Below are 17,142 nucleotides of genomic sequence, written 5' to 3' on the forward strand. Positions count from 1 at the left end.
AGAAGGAAGTCTATAAATATCCAATGACGCATCAATAATGAAATAGATTTTGCTGTCACCATGGCCACTCCCTGACTCCCCTCCCCAGCCCAGCAGCTGTCAGGATTTCTCTTTTCTCTCACCTACTTATCTACCCTTTTTGGACTGTCTGGACGTCCAGCATTCTCCTGAAGACCCTGCCCATCACGCATCCCAGACGCCCACAGACAGAAAGCATCTCTGGAACACCCTGCTCTCACCAGACTCACACATCACAGTGTTACCTTTAGACTGAGAGTGAGTCCTGGAGGGCGAGGGCTGTGGTACCACTTTTCTGTGTGTTGTCAATATCGAGAAGCAGTCCTGGATCACGGGAGGTCTGCAAGAAGAAGATAAGGAAACGAAGTAATAGTTGGATATTACCTGGCATCCTAGAATGGTAGTGCCAGAGAGGATGTACAAACTTCCTATCTGGTATAGGAATTCTCTCTATAGTATCCAGACTCTTTAAAGAGAGAGAGAGAGAGATGTTAGGTCTGACAATATTTGCATAGCCCTGTTAGAAAAACTTCCTTACAGGGCAAAACAGTCTTACATGCTATAGCTTCTACCCTTGTTTGTTAGTCTATACACTGCTGGTACAACACATAAGCCTGATTGCTCAATTGGAATGAGCTGTACTATCAACGGGAAGGTGTGGTGTTGATGTGATACAGGGTTTTTTTAAGAGACACATAATCCAGTGTACAAATAAGTGCGGAAATTGCCACTAACTTTCTGATGGGGAAAACAGGTATTTTTAAATTAAAAAAATTTGATTTTTTAAAAAATATCAGGTGTGGGGTGAGAAGAGAGAGGATTTAGTAGGATTTAGTAGCTGAAATCTGTCACTTAGGTTAATCTAAAGACTGTCCAGTTTGTCTAATCCTAAATCTAAAAGTTTTCAGTTCTGTGTACTTCATACAAGAAATTCGCATTTTAATGGAGGACTGCAAAACGATTTTTGGAATGTTCCATCATTCTAAGTGGGGCATAACTCTTTTGTTATCAGGAAATTTTTCTCTGTAATGCTAACTACAGAAAAAAATCTGCCTGGACCTGGGAGAAAAGATCTATGATAAGAGCAAGTTCTAGGATAACTCTTTTCTGATAAAATCAAAGAAAGTTACTTTCTATGTAGCTTTCTGTAAAATCTGTGTTCGGCAGTTCACTAATATTGCCCTGGCCTCGTGATAATAACAGCAGTAGCTCTGAGAGGTTTTACAAGTGGAGAACCCATAGTCCTGGAAAACCTTGTAACAGTAAAGAATGGGATGTAAAAGTTAAAGGAAGTTTGCATGTAAAAGCTACGTACAATAGAAAGATGTAAGACTCACTTAACATGTAAACATATCTTTCACTTTGTAGAGTTACTTCTAAGAAAAAATTCACATAAAATGAATTTCTGAATGAATCATATTTGCACAATTCCCTGTTATATAATCAGAATGTATCTGATTACATAGTAGAAATCAACATTAAAAAATCTATTTCAGAATTTAACAATTAACAATATAACTTTAATGCTGTGAAAAAATCAAATTGCCCATAAATAAAATTTGACAGAAATATGTCTTACAGAAACTCTAGTATACAATATCTGGCTTTTATGGCTGAATCATAGAACCATGTCCAATTTTAATACTTGCCCAATAATATCAACACTAACTGAATAGCTAGTGCTAAATCCCACCAAAAACAAAGTATGTGCTCATTTAGCTGGACTTAGTAACATGTTACTACATACCTGAACTTCAGTAGTGCAGGGTTTTAATAGGGCTGATTGACAATTCAAACATACGTTTCTAATAGGTGTGCAAGGATTTACTATTACCTAGATTTTTGAACCAGGGTAAAAACCATCTGGGTAATGCTGGCATGAATTTTATACACACACTAACACACAAGTGTATGATTTTAGGATGCATATATTATGTGTATATTTTATATATATACACACAGATACTATTTAAAGATGTAGTTATATATACAGAAGAGTAATGAAGTATTTAGAGTGGGATGGATCCACCTAGGACTAGCTCATGAATGTGTTAAAACCAGCTGTTTGTATTCTGTTGACTGGACCCACATCTTTGTTGCATCTGTTTAATATTTTTCTTTGTTTTGAAACAGGTTGTTTGGTATCAAATCAGTCATTCAAACAGACTGTTCCAGCACGTGGAAGATCATAGCAAACCCAGACCTGTCATGGTACCACCATGCCAACCCCATCGTCCTGCTGGTGATGTACTACACGCTGGCCACTCTAATCCGAATCTGGCTACAGGAGCCCCTTGTAAGGATCAAAGGTTTTCATGGTCTTGTCTGCAAACTAGCCTGGAAACTCCAGGGGAAAGTGTTCATTCCTGTCAACTGCTGGATAATTAGTACTATATGCCAAAATAACTATAGTGTTCTTATTATAGTATTTTGCTTCTGCCAAGAGTTCTAACTGAATACAGATACTATCAGGACAAAGACCAGCTTCCCTATGTTAGCTTCACCCCTGGCTGCTCAGATGGTCGGTGGTGAGGGGAGTGGAAGTGTCGTTTTTATTGAGCACTTACTAAATGCCAGGCCACATGCTAGGTTGTTTTCATACATTATCTCATTCAATCCCCTGCATAACTCTCAAGAACAGGTATTGTACCCGTCTTAGAGATGAGGAAAATGAGGTTCGAGAGGTAAATCACACATTTACCAAACAGTAAATGTCGGATTCAAGCCCACGTTTGCCGACAAAGCTAGGGTCTCTATGACGACACACCCTGTTACCACGGCGACTGGAGTTGCCTAAATCTTCTCAGACCTCCAACCTCTGATGGTGCTGTGGGGATGTCCCCGCTCTCGGTGGTGCCATAACCCCCGGGGACCCCACCACAGGGCAGGGCTGAGGACTGGGTTGTTCCCTATGGGATTATTAGTAGAATATGGCACTTTGGGGACAGGACCAGGGTGGCTTGTGGCCTCTCTCTTTTCCCTTTCTATAACAGGAAACTTCAGTCTGCTTTTGCTTCCCCTAAGTGACCCTGAGAAGCTCAGCTGTCAGGCAGCTGATCCGCACACAGGGAGGCAGGTGGTGTAGACGGGGCTGCCGCATTTCACCTCATGGCCACGTGCTGGGGAGCGGAGCTCACGTTAGACACCAGCCTGGCACCTGCGATGCGGCCCCTCCAGCTCGGGGGCCCTGGTGCCCCACCCGCCTCCCCTCTTCGTCTGCTCATCCAGGCTCCACCCACGCGGTCAGCCGGCCAGGCATCCAGTGTTTATCAAGAGCTAGCGTCTCAGACACTGGCCTGGGGCTGGGGGTAGAGCGTCGGCCCAGGTGCGAGGCCCCACGCGGGGGGGCTGTACATTGTGCAAGAGGAAAAGCAGCCCCCAAAGACGTGAGCAGGCCCAAGTCGGCACAGTGAAACCCTGAGAGGTGTGTTCCATCCATCCCAGTGGAAGTGCCTCCTGCAGGAAGGGGGTCTGCCCACCTCCCGCCTGTGAGAGGACCACACAGGCGTCCCTGTTTGCAGGGGTCTCACAGTTCATAGAACTGTGTCCAATTTTAGTACTTGCCCAATAATATCAACACTAACTGAATAGCTAGTGCTAAATCCCACCAAAAACAAAGTATGTGCTCATTTAGCTGGACTTAGTAGCATGTTACTACATACCTGACACTTCAATAGTGCAGGGTTTTAGTAGGGCTGATTGACAGTTCAAACATACATTTCTAATAGGTGTGCAAGGATTTACTATTACCTAGATTTTTGAACCAGGGTAAAAACCATCTGGGTAATGCTGGCATGAATTTTATACACACACTAACACACAAGTGTATGATTTTAGGATGCATATAATATGCATCCTAATATGCATATATGCATATCCTAATATGCATATAATTTTTTTACTCTATTTATTTATTTATTTATTTTTGCATCTTTATTGGAGTATAATTGCTTTACAGTGGTGTGTTAGTTTCTGCTTTATAACAAAGTGAATCAGTTATACATATGTTCCCATATCTCCTCCCTCTTGCGTCTCCCTGCCTCCCACCCTCCCTATCCCACCCCTCCAGGCAGTCACAAAGCACCGAGCTGATCTCCCCGTGCTATGCGGCTGCTTCCCACTAGCTATCTATTTTACGTTTGGTCGTGTATATATGTCTATGCCACTCTCTCACTTTGTCACAGCTTACCCTTCCCCCTCCCCATATCCTCAAGTCCATTCTCTAGTAGGTCTGTGTCTTTATATACCCCTCTCACCTCTCCCTTGGACCCAGTGACGGCAGTGACGTGGTGACAGAATGCTCTAAGGGCTCCTGGAGAAGCCCAATTACCTTCTGTTACCTTTTCCTCCAAGTCTCTTCTAAGATATGAGTGTGCCAGTAAAACCCCTTAAAGTGGTACTGTGTTCGCTTCTGCCACAAACACACAGATGTGGATATGTGTATATGCACACATAAAACTGTGCAAAAGAAATGAAGATATCTCACGGAAACTATTTCTGAACAGTGTCTTAACCAACGATGGAAATGACTTTAAGGCCTTCGGGTTCACAAGAGTTCCAGGTGCCCTTGGCTTTCTCCGTGGTGTGTCAGGCAGGAGCTTGTGCACAGGTGCTGCTGGGCTGTTACAGCCCCTCAGGCCCAGAAGACACTTGGCCTCCTTAGCCACGGGTCCTCTGGGGTGGACAGTCCAGGCCACACAGTTCACAGCAGGTCACAAACCACAGCGTCTGCAAGGGTGTGTGGAGAACAGGGCCTAATTCACAACAGCATCAACCCTCAGGGGTCTGTATTTTAAGTGGGGCTGGGACACGGGACTTTCTCACTAAGGTGCTGATGGAGGGCAGGTACCTGGTTCTATCATGGCTCCAGGTGGCCTGGCACATTTCATGGAAAACGTGAGTTGTACGGTAAAAATCTACGGTATATGTTTGAGAAAGAGAGAGAGAAGCAGGTGTCTGGAGGTGAATGTAACACATGGGCTCCCTGGGGCATCTGGTGCTCCCCGTGGGTGCTCTCTGTGCACTGGGCCCCGGGAATTGGGCAGTGGCACTAAGTGCCCTCCCTCTGCCCCCATATCAACATGTGTTAGTGCCCTTTTATGGGGCATCTTTGTTGGGAACCATCCTCAACCACCAAGTGCGTTCTGATCCTGTTTTTCTCTCTATCAACTCTCCTCGACCAACTGTCTGATTCAGGCCAAGGTCCCATTAGGCAAGGCAGCTGTGTTATGCATCAACTCTCTTTTTGCTTAATGTTGAGTGTAAGCTCTAGATGACTCTGCTTTTCGTAAATGTCTTCTTCATTAAAGATTCCCGTGGCTGGGTTCCACAGTCAGGTGTGACTTTTGTGAACCCAGCCCAGCCCCTTCCTCCTGCAGGTTAGAATACACACAGGAGGCTCAGTGACGTAACGTGAGCGCCTGTTCCTTTATTTCATGGGGCTTAGCAGGGATCAGGAACAAGCGATACTGCTGTGCTTCGTGTTTACAGGGTGGCATTTTGGCCATTTTTGAAAGTGTCTGGATAAAAGCCCATGTAGTGTATACATTACTTTACAAAATCATCACATGGGGGTATAGATGGGTAGCTGTGTCTGGTCTCCCAGGCCGCTGAGGGGCTGCTCCGGGGAGCAGGGCTGTCCTGTGAGTTATTCTGTGTCTCAGGTGCAGGAAGAGAGGACGAAGGAAGAGGACAGAGCCCTGGCCTGCAGCCCCGTCCCCATCACAGCCGAGAGGAGGCGGAGCCTGTGGTACGCGACCCACTACCCCACGGGTGAGAGAAAAGTAAGCCGCAAGGAAAAGGGTTTCTCATTTATTTTGCTGCTTTTTATTATATTGCTGAATTCAGGTCATGTAAGTCCACCTGCAAACCCAGATTGCTCAGTTTACAGGAGCAGTTTGATGAGGAAGTCTTAGTGCTCAACATGTGTTCAGAGAAGGGAACCCAGTGCTTCGAAAGGAAACCTCAGGCTCCATCAGACCCAGCCTTTTATAGTTCAGTGCTTCCCCCTGAAGTCTCTTAACCCTAGAAAGAGGGAGAGTGTGTTCTTAATTTAAAAAAATAATTTTGTATTTAAACAAAAAACAACAAAGCGACCCCCTTGGCCCTGGGCGGTAACAGCTTGGGTGGTGGGATGCACTGCAGAGAGTAATTCCCTGCGTCGGGGTGGCTGCTGCAGTGACGATGACTGCTCACACGGCCACTCGGGACACCGGCCAGTCTGTGTGGACGTGAAGAGCCGCAGCCTCTCGCTGTGTCGGGGCCTCAGTGTGGATGCCAGGGACGGGAGCACAGCTGTGTGATTCTTCATCTTTTCATCATTTGTTCACTATTTTCAACACAACCTAGCCACTGACTTGTTAAAATGGCCCATTTGCAATGTGGTGAAGACAGATACAATTCTCAGACGGGGTCAGCACTTTGCTTCCCAGCGCGTTTGGGAATCGAGGAGCAGATTCTCTGATTGACTTGGTGGAAGAGTTTCTCTAAGACACGTGGTCCTAGTTGATGCCTGACTGTCATGGACTGAGAGACAGGGAAACAATGAATGAACTTCTCAGGGAGTTGGCAGCCACGTGGAACAGATGTGGTGCCCGGAGACCTCTGGGGTTTCCGGGGGCCCTTTCCTCCCATCACACGTGTCAGACTGTCCTGCCGTGTCACTAAGCCAGAGAGACAGCACAGCAGTTTCCAAAATGAGGTCTGTGGGCCATCTCTGGGGATTCCTGGGACCCTTGCTGGGATCCACAGGCTCGAAACTATTTTTGTAATAATACTTAAGACATTCGCCTTTGGACTATGTTGACAATTGCTCTGATGGTACAAAAGCACCATCTAAGGCAGCAGCACGAACCCCCGCAGCTGTGGTCATGTCCTTGGAAAACAAAGCAGAAAGGCCAGTTCCACTTAAGAATATTCTTTTTTTTTTTTGCGGTACGCGGGCCTCTCACTGTTGTGGCCTCTCCCATTGCGGAGCACAGGCTCCGGACACACAGGCTCAGCGGCCGTGGCTCACGGGCCCAGCCGCTCCGCGGCATGTGGGATCTTCCCAGACCGGGGCACGAACCCGTGTCCCCTGCATCAGCAGGCGGACTCTCAACCACTGCGCCACCAGGGAAGCCCTTAAGAATATTCTTGATGAACCAGGAACAGTCATTGCTCTTCTTAAATCTCAACCTTGAGGCACATACCTTTTTAATATTCTGAATGACACAAGGGGATGTCCCCCTGAAGTGCTGACCCCTCGAGGAGGAGAAGCTCTTGGCAGGTGCGTGGCCCAGGTTGACGTGCAAGAACAGCTGACAGACAGTTTGGGGTGGTTCAGCTGTGGACATTCAGCAGTTACTGGAAAGTGAGTGGAGTGGTCCATCGCTTCAAGGCAAACAACTGACAGCATTTGTTGCCAGTGATAAAATGAGAACTTTTAGTGAAAATTAGAACATTGGAAGACTCGAATTTTGTGCAGTACAGCGTGTCAGTATTCAGTGGAGCTGTCTAATCCCAGAAGCACATCACCAGCACGTGCGGTCACAACGTGTGTGTAGGTAAAGGACCCGGTCCAGGTTCAGGATCCTCCAGGGGCTTTACTGATTCCACACACAGCTCGCCTCCGGTTACTTCCCCGTCTTGAGTTTGGGAGAGGGTCCAAGGAGAGGATCCACAGTCTGGATGGACTCCTGAGATACTTCTTTCTTTTCCAACTGCATCGCTGGGTGAAGCCAGAGTTCCTTTAACTACTTCAACCAAAACAATACATCACAACCGTTTGAATGTGCAAACAGACATGAGAACCCAGCTGTCTTCTTTTGAGCCAGACATTAAAGATACTCAAAAGCGTAAAACAACACCACTCTTTTCACTATTATTTAAAATACAGCTATTTGAATAAAATTATTTATGTGAACAAGTTTTTTTCCAATTTTTAATGAATTAACAAGTGAATAGTTTTAATGCCTCCATTTTAATTTCTAGCACAATAGATACTGATGGATAGGACCCGCATAAATAAAAACTCTTTGGGACCTTCAGTGATTTTTAAGAAAGTGAATGAGTTCCGACCCAAAAAAGTGGGAGAACCTTTAACTCAGCAGATGCTTGTTACTGGGGGGAGCCCCAAACCCCTAGCACTAATAGAGCTAAAAGGTATAATCGGGTCATAATTCTTTTGTTGCAGACAACACACAAATCTTAATCGCAGCCCGCACTGCACATCAAATTTTCTTTATTGTGAAACTTCAATTTCAATACTTTCAGAATTCTGCAGACGTCTCAAAGGGTCCTAGGAATATAAAACCAAGCAGCTAATTCTATTAGAACAAAACACTTGAAAAAACGTAATCAGCTTTTGTAGTCATGTGGTTAATGAGTGCTTACTGACTCTCGTGAAACTGGAAAGGGTTATAAAGACAGCACCCTCCAGCTGCATTGTTCATGCCTTTGTATTTTGCATGGCAGTTTTAACACACTAGCATCCAGCTAGTTGAAGGGATGGGTATGTGTGTAGTACAACTTTATAGCTGTGTATAAACATGATGCTTTCTGTTCACATATTAACATGCTGTCCTGCATTGCTTTTTGCAGCTTTTATCCATGACTCAAGATGACTACAAACCATCTGATGTTAGTATATCCTTAGAATTCTCATTTTTGCGTGTGTCAGTGATGTAAAAGTGACATAAATGAAATTAGCCCCTCTGAGTGTATTTTAATGGTCTATAAAATTTCCATACGTTTTAAAATAATTTTTTTGCAGAAATTGTATCTGGTTTATTGCTGTTAAAACACTGACTCATAAAACATGAGCTCGCGTATAAACATATAAAATGTTTTTAAACTTTTAAAAAGCCACAGTGGAGCGTTTGCCTGTTCCATGATTTGAGTAAGAGGTCTTGCATGTCCATGGACACACATATGTATGTGTGCGTGTATATGTTTATATGTATATGCATAAATGAAAAATTGTAAAGCTAAAGAGACAGAGAGAAAAAAAGTAGGAAATTGTATTTAGTGTACAGAGTGCTGCAACATGGGAATTGCAAGCTGCAGCATCAGGTAGAGACCTGTGGGGTTGCTGTCTAACCTGAGAATTTGCTAAGTCCTGAGAGCTGTACGGGGTGTGGGGCAGGCAGGGGGGCCCGGGCAGTGCTCGGGCTGCAGACCAGGACCCAGGCGAGTCTGGAGTTCCTGTAGCTGGAGGATGGCTGGGGGGCGGGGCCATGAGCTGAGGCTGGAGAGGAGACAAGAGCAGGTCCTGAAGCCTCAGCAGCCTTTCCAGGCTTCACACTTCATACCGAGGACGGAGAGGGGGGCACGGCCTGAGGTGCAGCAGAGGTGGGCAAGGTCAGGTTTACCTTGTCCTGTGATGGCTCTATGGGGTATAGGTTTGGAGGGGGTGAGCAAGACTGTCTTGCTAGTGGGCATCACTGCCGACAATGCTCAGCCTCTCAATGGCTCTGCACCATCCCGTGTGCCCACCTACCAGAAGGGAAGGAGGCGGGTCCACACTGGAAACCAGAGCTGCCGTCACAACTGCTTTTGCCCTGCCCCCCCGGCAGGGCCTGCTGGTGACTGTGAACGGCAACCCCGTGGATTACCACACCATCCACCCCAGCCTTCCCCTGGAGAACGGCCCCGCCAAGGCCGACCTGTACTCCACCCCACAGTACCGCTGGGAGCCCTCCGCTGACTCCACGGGTAAGGAGCTGGGATCTGTCTTTGGTTTATCCTCCTGCAGGAGCTCTGAATCTGTCTTTGGTTTATCCTTCATTGGATTCGGTTCTTTTTCCTTTTTTTTTTTTCTAGCAGAGGTTGCTTTCTTCCATGGTCAGTCTGATGAAGCTCATTTCCTTAATTTCTGCCTAGATGTTGCCCCTCCGTCTTGCTCTGTGTGTTCTGTCCTTGGGTACAAAATAAGTGGCCTAATCGGGGTAAACTTTGAAAAATAAAAGGTAAAAAATTATTTTAAACAAGTCAACTTGTTTCTAGTGTTAAACCTATGTGCATATGTGTGTTTTAGTCTTTCTGTAATTTGATTGCATAATCACGGCCAATAGTTTTGCTGGTTAGTGGATGAATGTCTTCAGAAAGAGCTCTTTTCGTCTGATTAAAAAAACCAAGAGCCCGAAAACTTGGATGAGGCCTTTCTCCCTTTTCTCTAAGTTTATTGTGTTGAAAGAAAGGTGCCTGTTACTGGAGATGACAAATACGTGCTCTGTACTGCTTGGGACGTTTATGTGAAATTCACATATTTGCATAGATTTTTATATAAAATAATCTCTCCCTCTAGAAAAGAAGGAGGGAGAAGATGAGAATGAAGAATTTGAGGAGGAGAAGGCCTATGAGGAGAAAAGGAGTGTCAAAGTCCATGCCATGGTCTCTGTGTTCCAGTTCATCATGAAGCAGAGTTACATCTGTGCCCTTATCGCTATGATGGTGCGTGCCTACGAGAAGCCTTAACTTCTGCCTGGATTCTGCCCCTATATCTTGCTCTGTGTCCTGTCCTTGGGCACAAAATTAGTGCTGGAGGGATGGACGGTGCTTGCACCCCGCCGGCTCCAAGCCCCACCACCTCCTCCCGCCAGCACCGATGTCTTCACCTTCCCAATGTCTTGGCAGAGAATGGTTGCTTATGGTAATTTCTCATGGGCCCTTTATATTATAGATTTCAAAACCATGTCCTCCTCTGTGCTAGCTAGCCTCCTTTTAAATATGAATACCTTTCTCTCAAATTAGCCTAAGTCAGACTGTCCCCTATTTTGCTGATTTAAAAGGACATATGGGTAGTTTTTCTAAGTGGCATTGAAGGTGTTCACGATTAATAAAGGCCACTTTTATTTCTTTCAGATAATGAGGGTTATAGTCACAGCTTGTCTTAGATTTGAGACTTTATTCCATTTGAGCTGCAACAAATGTTTACCGATCTAAGAATCAAGCACCGAGTCCCCGAGGGCTTCTTCTGGTTGTGAGCTCCCAGTTTACCTGCGTTTCTGCTCACCGCTAGGAGCATGCTCCATCTCCAGCATCAGAGCTTCAGAAATCGTCCTTGGGACCAGAGACAGGATATAAAAGAAGGCCAATTTCTGCTCTTCCTAAAAACAGATTTTACTGGGAAAGCTAATTTATTTTGAGAAACTTATTTAACACAAAAGTCTTCAAATTTTGTGGCCAGTAGTGAGATCCCATGAACACCGTAAATGATAAAAAAAGAAAATATTCTATAATTCTAGGGGAAAAAAAAAACACCTAAAGACAGTTTCCCTAGGCTCTCAGTCCAGATGTCTCCTGAGAAAACCTGTTTGCATGTCAGCTTCAGCTTCTGCAAGGACCATGGCCATGGCTGAGAGCATTGGGAACAGAAAGCTCCTCGAAATTAAAGATGGCTCTTTTGGGGACTGCAAACTCTGTTCTCTAAATAGTATGAATTCTGTGCTCTCTGGGTACTTTTTGACACTTCATAGGTCAATCCCTAATTTACACTACAGCAAAACTCTATTTGAAAACATCAAATAATTTAGATTCTGGACTCAAAAGAGTACACATTTCTTTTTCTGTCTCTAAAAAGAAGCCAGAGAAGTTGGTTTCTTTATGTAAAGAAATAGAGCTTAAAAAAAAAAAAGAAAAACTTGAAATACACATTCAGTTCCTCAGTAGAAAAGAAATCTATTGTAAAAACAACACAGGAGAGCAGATCTCTCGTGAAAGACATGCTCTCGTCTGGTGCCATTTCAATTGTGTTCACGGAGCCACAATATTAATGCTTTAAAAGTGCCTGTCTTCTGTGAAGTTCCTCCGTGGCAGCAGACTTTTAATCACAGACAGAAAGGAGCACGGTCTGTTAGAACGATAGATGTCTTTATTCAAAAACACAAAGAGCGAAATCCTCACAATTTCTTTTTCTCCCTCTTTCACCCAAACAAGGATAATGTACAGGGGGAAAAATACGCTGGAATTATAATATCTGCGAAGATTACTTTCTTGGGTCCTCCACAAAAAAATGGCCAGGTCAGATCTGAATTTCATCCTGGGATAAAGGCATTAAATATTACCGACCTTTGATAACACTATTTCCAAGAAATACTATCTTCATGAAAATAATTCAGACTCGGTAATAGTTGTCAGTCACTCACTTAATTTTAATAAAAGCAATTTTAATTTCCAGTTTATAATTACCATATGTTTTAACCAACAGTTTTAAATAACTCTACATTTAAAAAGCTAGCTCTGCTTTAGGACAAATTTGCACATTGCTGCAATGAAGTATTTGTTCTGTGCTGACTTTATTCATTTATCTTGTTTATCTCAATACTTATCTGCTTTCCAGAAGCAAAACAGACTTGTAAAACATTTCAGACTTTACGAATAACTCTTGATAATTCGTGATACTCAAGAATATGACTGATTTCAATTAGCTCCAAATAACAGCTAGAAAATATTTTTAAAGACCTTTTCACAGAAATTTGGTATCTGAGATTATGGTATGAAAGGATAGATTTACTGAAGTTAATGGTACTCATGAGCCTGATTTTCTAGAATGTTCCAGCAGCTGCCCTTTGAGATATCTTCTGGATCTGTGGGAGTTTGGTGTGAGTGGAAGATGTCTTGCCCCTTGGCAGGGCAGAAGGATAGGCCGGCCTCTCCATTAACCTGGCTTTACTGTTTGCGGTGTGTGGACACCTAACACTCTACCTCCTCCTGGAGGTTCCCTGGTTCCTATCATGTCTGTCTGCCCGGTGGGTCTGCTAAGGGTGACCCCTGAAGCCAGCTTGTGTGCTGACCCTGTGGTCCCCGCAGCTTCCGTTTCTGAGCCCAGCTTGGCCACACTCACCCAGCACCCTGAAAAAATAGCCGACCTCAAGCTAGTTTGGAAGAATAAAGGAGAAAGCACTTACGGTTGCTTCTCATTCTGCAAAGCAGGGTGAAAAGGAAGACATTTGGGGCTGGAGGGCAAAGGACGTGGAGTGAAGCCCCCTGCCCGACCCTCTTCCCTCCAGGAAGTCGAGGGCAAGTGCTAGCTCACAGAGGCAGCCTTTCTCCTCGCTGTGTCCCCTGCCACAGCTGGGATATCCCTCCACGATTTCACCACAACACCCTCCCTCCATAGTGTGAATGTTTCTGACCTTTTCCTGCTAGATAACTTCTAACTTAGCAGGGTGGGGCCTGTACGTTGTATTGACCATCACCGTTTTCTCCTTCCTTCCTTCCTGGAGGCGTGGAGCATCACGTACCACAGCTGGCTGACGTTCGTGCTGCTGATCTGGTCCTGCACTCTCTGGATGATTCGCAACAGAAGGAAATATGCCATGATCAGCTCTCCATTCATGGTTGTCTACGGAAATCTACTGCTCATATTACAGTACATATGGAGTTTTGAACTCCCTGAAATTAAAAAGGTCCCAGGATTTTTAGAAAAGAAAGAGCCAGGGGAACTTGCCTCAAAGGTAAGTGAAGAGCAAAGCAAGAAAACAAAGCATTCAAACAAAACCACAGTAATCAAAACAAACACATCCAAGCAAAAAAGTACAAAAATAGGTTCCAAATATTTGCTGCTGCTTGAAATCATAATGTTTTTCCTAGCCCTCAGGAAAATGTTAATATAAACGTGTGGGCACTTAGAACAATTCCCCCTTCAGCTTTGGGAGAAGAATGGGAATATTTAAGGGGTTCTATTTGCTGGCAAGAAATGTTCTTCCCCATCTGTGCAATTCTTCAAAATAAGGACCACTGCAGAAGCAACAGGGATCATGGAAGAAATACATCATCTTCTGATACTTGTGCTGATGTCAGGGAAGGACAGGAAATCAAGGAGTAGCACCTTGAAGGGGACCACTGGTCCAAGTTGGTTTCCAGCCCAGATTGTCCTGTGCATCTTCCTGGGGCATCCCAGGCATGAATGCACCCTGGCACTGGACGGCATGCCAGCGTCCTCAGGAAAGGAGATTTAGAAGCAAGTGACTTTCAGCTGAAATCAAGTGGGTGCCTGACTCTATCTCAAGTGGAAAGGTTTATGTAATTGCTCCCACTGAAATGCAGAGAAGGCGTAGTAGTTGTTGAAATAGGCTTATGCTTCAAAGGCTTGATGCTCGGGTTCCTAATTCTCTCCTTTCAGATCCTTTTCACCATTACGTTTTGGCTGTTGCTGAGACAGCACCTCACAGAGCAAAAAGCCCTCCAAGAAAAGGAAGCTCTTCTGTCTGAGGTCAAAATCGGAAGTCAGGAAAATGAAGAAAAAGGTAATTAGTGTGTGGGGTGTGTGACGGGAGGAAGGGCCCCCGCGGACATCCAGGGGTCTCTGCTCCAGACCAGAGGGAGGCCAAGTGTAGACGTGAGCAGATAAATGACCGCGTCCCGGGGCTAAGTCCCCGTCCACAGGAGCTTCAGAGACCCTGTGTCATTTGATCCTCACGAAAGCGACTCCCACTTCAGGGAAGAGAAACTGAAGCTCAGGGAAGTGCACTGGGCTCTCCATGGTCACATTTCCTGAGTGTTAGTACCAAGAAAGTGACTCAAATCTTCCAAATTCGAATCCTCTTCTTTTCAAAAATGAATATACCACAAAGTCAAAAATAGAATCTGATGTTTTGATGATCTATCACCTCTGTAGTTTTAGACCTGCTATATGGGTCAAAGGAGAGCCTCTCACTCCCTACCTGCCTGGATGTACCAATAAATATCATTTAATGTTAGTAGAACGGCTTGGAGACCACTAGTGATGTATGTAGCCTTGTCTGAAAAGGACGCCATAAAGGTTCACGGAGGCTGGGCTGGTAACCTTAAGACTAACCTGGTAAGGAGGAGAAAACCAACACACACCAACTCATCCTTTTCTTATAGTTTCTCACTTAGACCCAACCATGGAGTTACTTTTCAGCAACAAAAGTCTATAAGATTTAAACCTTGACTCTTTGACTTTGGATGTGTCTGTTAATAGAGTGATTAAATTCACCAGTTATTTTATATAAAGAATAGTCCATTTAAGATCAGCAGTTGCTCTGACCTCTCACCGCACTTGCATTCCCCTCACTCTGTGGATCTCCTGGTCATTTGAATAAATTATTTAGATGTATTCAATAGGTTGCCTTAGTAACACAAAAATGAGTCATATATTAGCATATTTTAAAGTAAGACCAAATATAAGCTTTTCATTGCAGTGCATAAAACTATTTTAAACTTAGGTAAATTACAATTATTCTTCAATTCTAATTTAAATTAAATTATATTTGGCTTTAACTCTTACTTTCTTAGTTCTCTAAAAGCATACTTTTGGTTAAGATAATTACCATTAACCCAAATCCAGTAAAATACTGCTAGGATTGTCTGGAGTCATGTTAACAGTTGGAATTTGAAGTTGTCATAGTAGTTTTTATTTCTGTTATTGTTGCCTATGTATTTTTCCTCGATCCTGCAGTAGTTACAGCAGGATATTACAAGTGAAATAGGTGTTATAAAAAGATTAGTATAAGAGTATTACTAAATGTATTTCTTTAAAACTATATTTCAGGAAGTTTAGGAAAATGGACTATAATTAGTTCCATAAATTCTGCCTTGTTTATTAGAACCATCTAAAATTATTTAAATCATATGGTAATGCATGAAATGCGTGCACTGTGTGGCACTCACATCACACTGGTCAGAGTGTGGTTCCGGTCCGGGGACCAGCTCCATTGAACAGCATGGTCTTCTCTTTTGAAGATGACGAACAGGACATACAGGTGGATGGGGAGGCCCAGGAGAAGAAGGAAGAAGAGGAGGCAAAGGAGGAGAAGCAGGAGCGGAAGAAGGAGGAGGACGAGGAGGACGAGCAGGACATCATGAAGGTGCTGGGTAACCTGGTGGTGGCCTTGTTCATCAAGTACTGGATCTATGTCTGTGGAGGCATGTTCTTCTTCGTCAGCTTCGAGGGTAAAATCGTGATGTACAAGATCATCTACATGATGCTCTTCCTGTTCTGTGTGGCCCTGTATCAGGTGAGTACACAGCTGTCCCTGTTTTTCAATCCTCACATCTGTCCAGGAACATACATGAGCTTCTTTCGACAAGACTCTAAGTTACTATGACCTTGTGAAAACATCGTGTAAAGGGGTCGATAAGATTCAGACATTACACACTAGGAATCCTAAAATGAGAAGTAGCTCCCTTCAGCTTGTGCACTGATTTTAAATGTTAGGTTCTTAAAATGGTGAAGAAGTGGTTAGAGTGGACATCCTTGTCTTGTTCCTGGTCTTAGAAATGTCCATCAACAGAGGAATAGATAAAGAAGATGTGATACATATACACAATAGAATATTACTCAGCCATAAGAAAAGAACAAAATAATGCCATTTGCAGCAACACGGATGGACCTGGAGATTACTAAGTGAAGTGAGTCAGACAGAGAAAGATAAGTACCATATGATATCACTTACATGTGGAATCTAAAATACCACACAAATGAACTTATTTACAAAACAGAAACAGACCCACAGACATAGAGAACAAACATATGGTTACCAAAGGGGAGGGGGGGAGGGATAAATTAGGAGTTTGGTATTAACAGATATACACTGCTCTATAGAAAATAGATAAACAAGGACCTACGGTATAGCGCAGGGCACTATACCCAGTATTTTGTAATGACATATAAAAGAAAAGAATCTGAAAAAAAAAATGTATAGCTAAATCACTTTGCTGTACACCTGAAACCTATACAACATTGTAAATCAACTATACTTCAATAAATAAACATGACAAAACTGAAAAAAAACAAATGCAGGTGTAAAATAGAGTCAGAAAAAATTCATAAGTTTTTCAAAAATTATTAATTAAAAAAAGAAGTCTGTATCATTAGATTACACTTTTGAATAGTAATGTAAAAACCGTGGCTGGATAATCTAAAATACTGGATAATATTCGGTTCATTTGTATTTCAGAGTTTGGAATCAGAAAATCATACACATGTGCGTGTGTGTCTGTGTGTGTGTACAAATGTATGTATAATGCATTGAGTGCTTTAGTATTTCATTAATTAGAATATATGAAATGTTATATTGAAATGAGTTAGCCTCTCCACAAATTCCGTGTAACTGACGATGGGTGGGAACCCGATGATGTACACAAGTGTAACAGTAAACGTTCCTGCCGGCAACCAAG

At 43.7% G+C, this 17,142-nt stretch overlaps 1 protein-coding gene across 4 annotated transcripts in view; it reads left to right on the plus strand.

The window, feature by feature from the left end:
* The window catches only part of PIEZO2 (piezo type mechanosensitive ion channel component 2), a gene marked incomplete at its 5' end in the record, with an annotated part of 353,117 nt that overhangs the window by 244,460 nt on the left and 91,515 nt on the right, over positions 1-17,142 (plus strand). For all 4 annotated transcript variants that reach the window (XM_081252827.1, XM_081252829.1, XM_081252828.1 and 1 more), the window contains 8 exons: positions 2,152-2,314; positions 5,682-5,801; positions 8,599-8,637; positions 9,573-9,711; positions 10,304-10,449; positions 13,224-13,454; positions 14,123-14,246; positions 15,706-15,980. In XM_081252827.1, coding sequence (XP_081108953.1) covers positions 2,152-2,314; positions 5,682-5,801; positions 8,599-8,637; positions 9,573-9,711; positions 10,304-10,449; positions 13,224-13,454; positions 14,123-14,246; positions 15,706-15,980 — 1,237 coding nt within the window. The remainder of the gene's footprint in view (positions 1-2,151; positions 2,315-5,681; positions 5,802-8,598; positions 8,638-9,572; positions 9,712-10,303; positions 10,450-13,223; positions 13,455-14,122; positions 14,247-15,705; positions 15,981-17,142) is intronic.

This window comes from Mesoplodon bidens (assembly GCF_964165515.1).
Source record: "Mesoplodon bidens genome assembly, chromosome: 13".
Lineage (NCBI taxonomy): Eukaryota > Metazoa > Chordata > Mammalia > Artiodactyla > Ziphiidae > Mesoplodon > Mesoplodon bidens.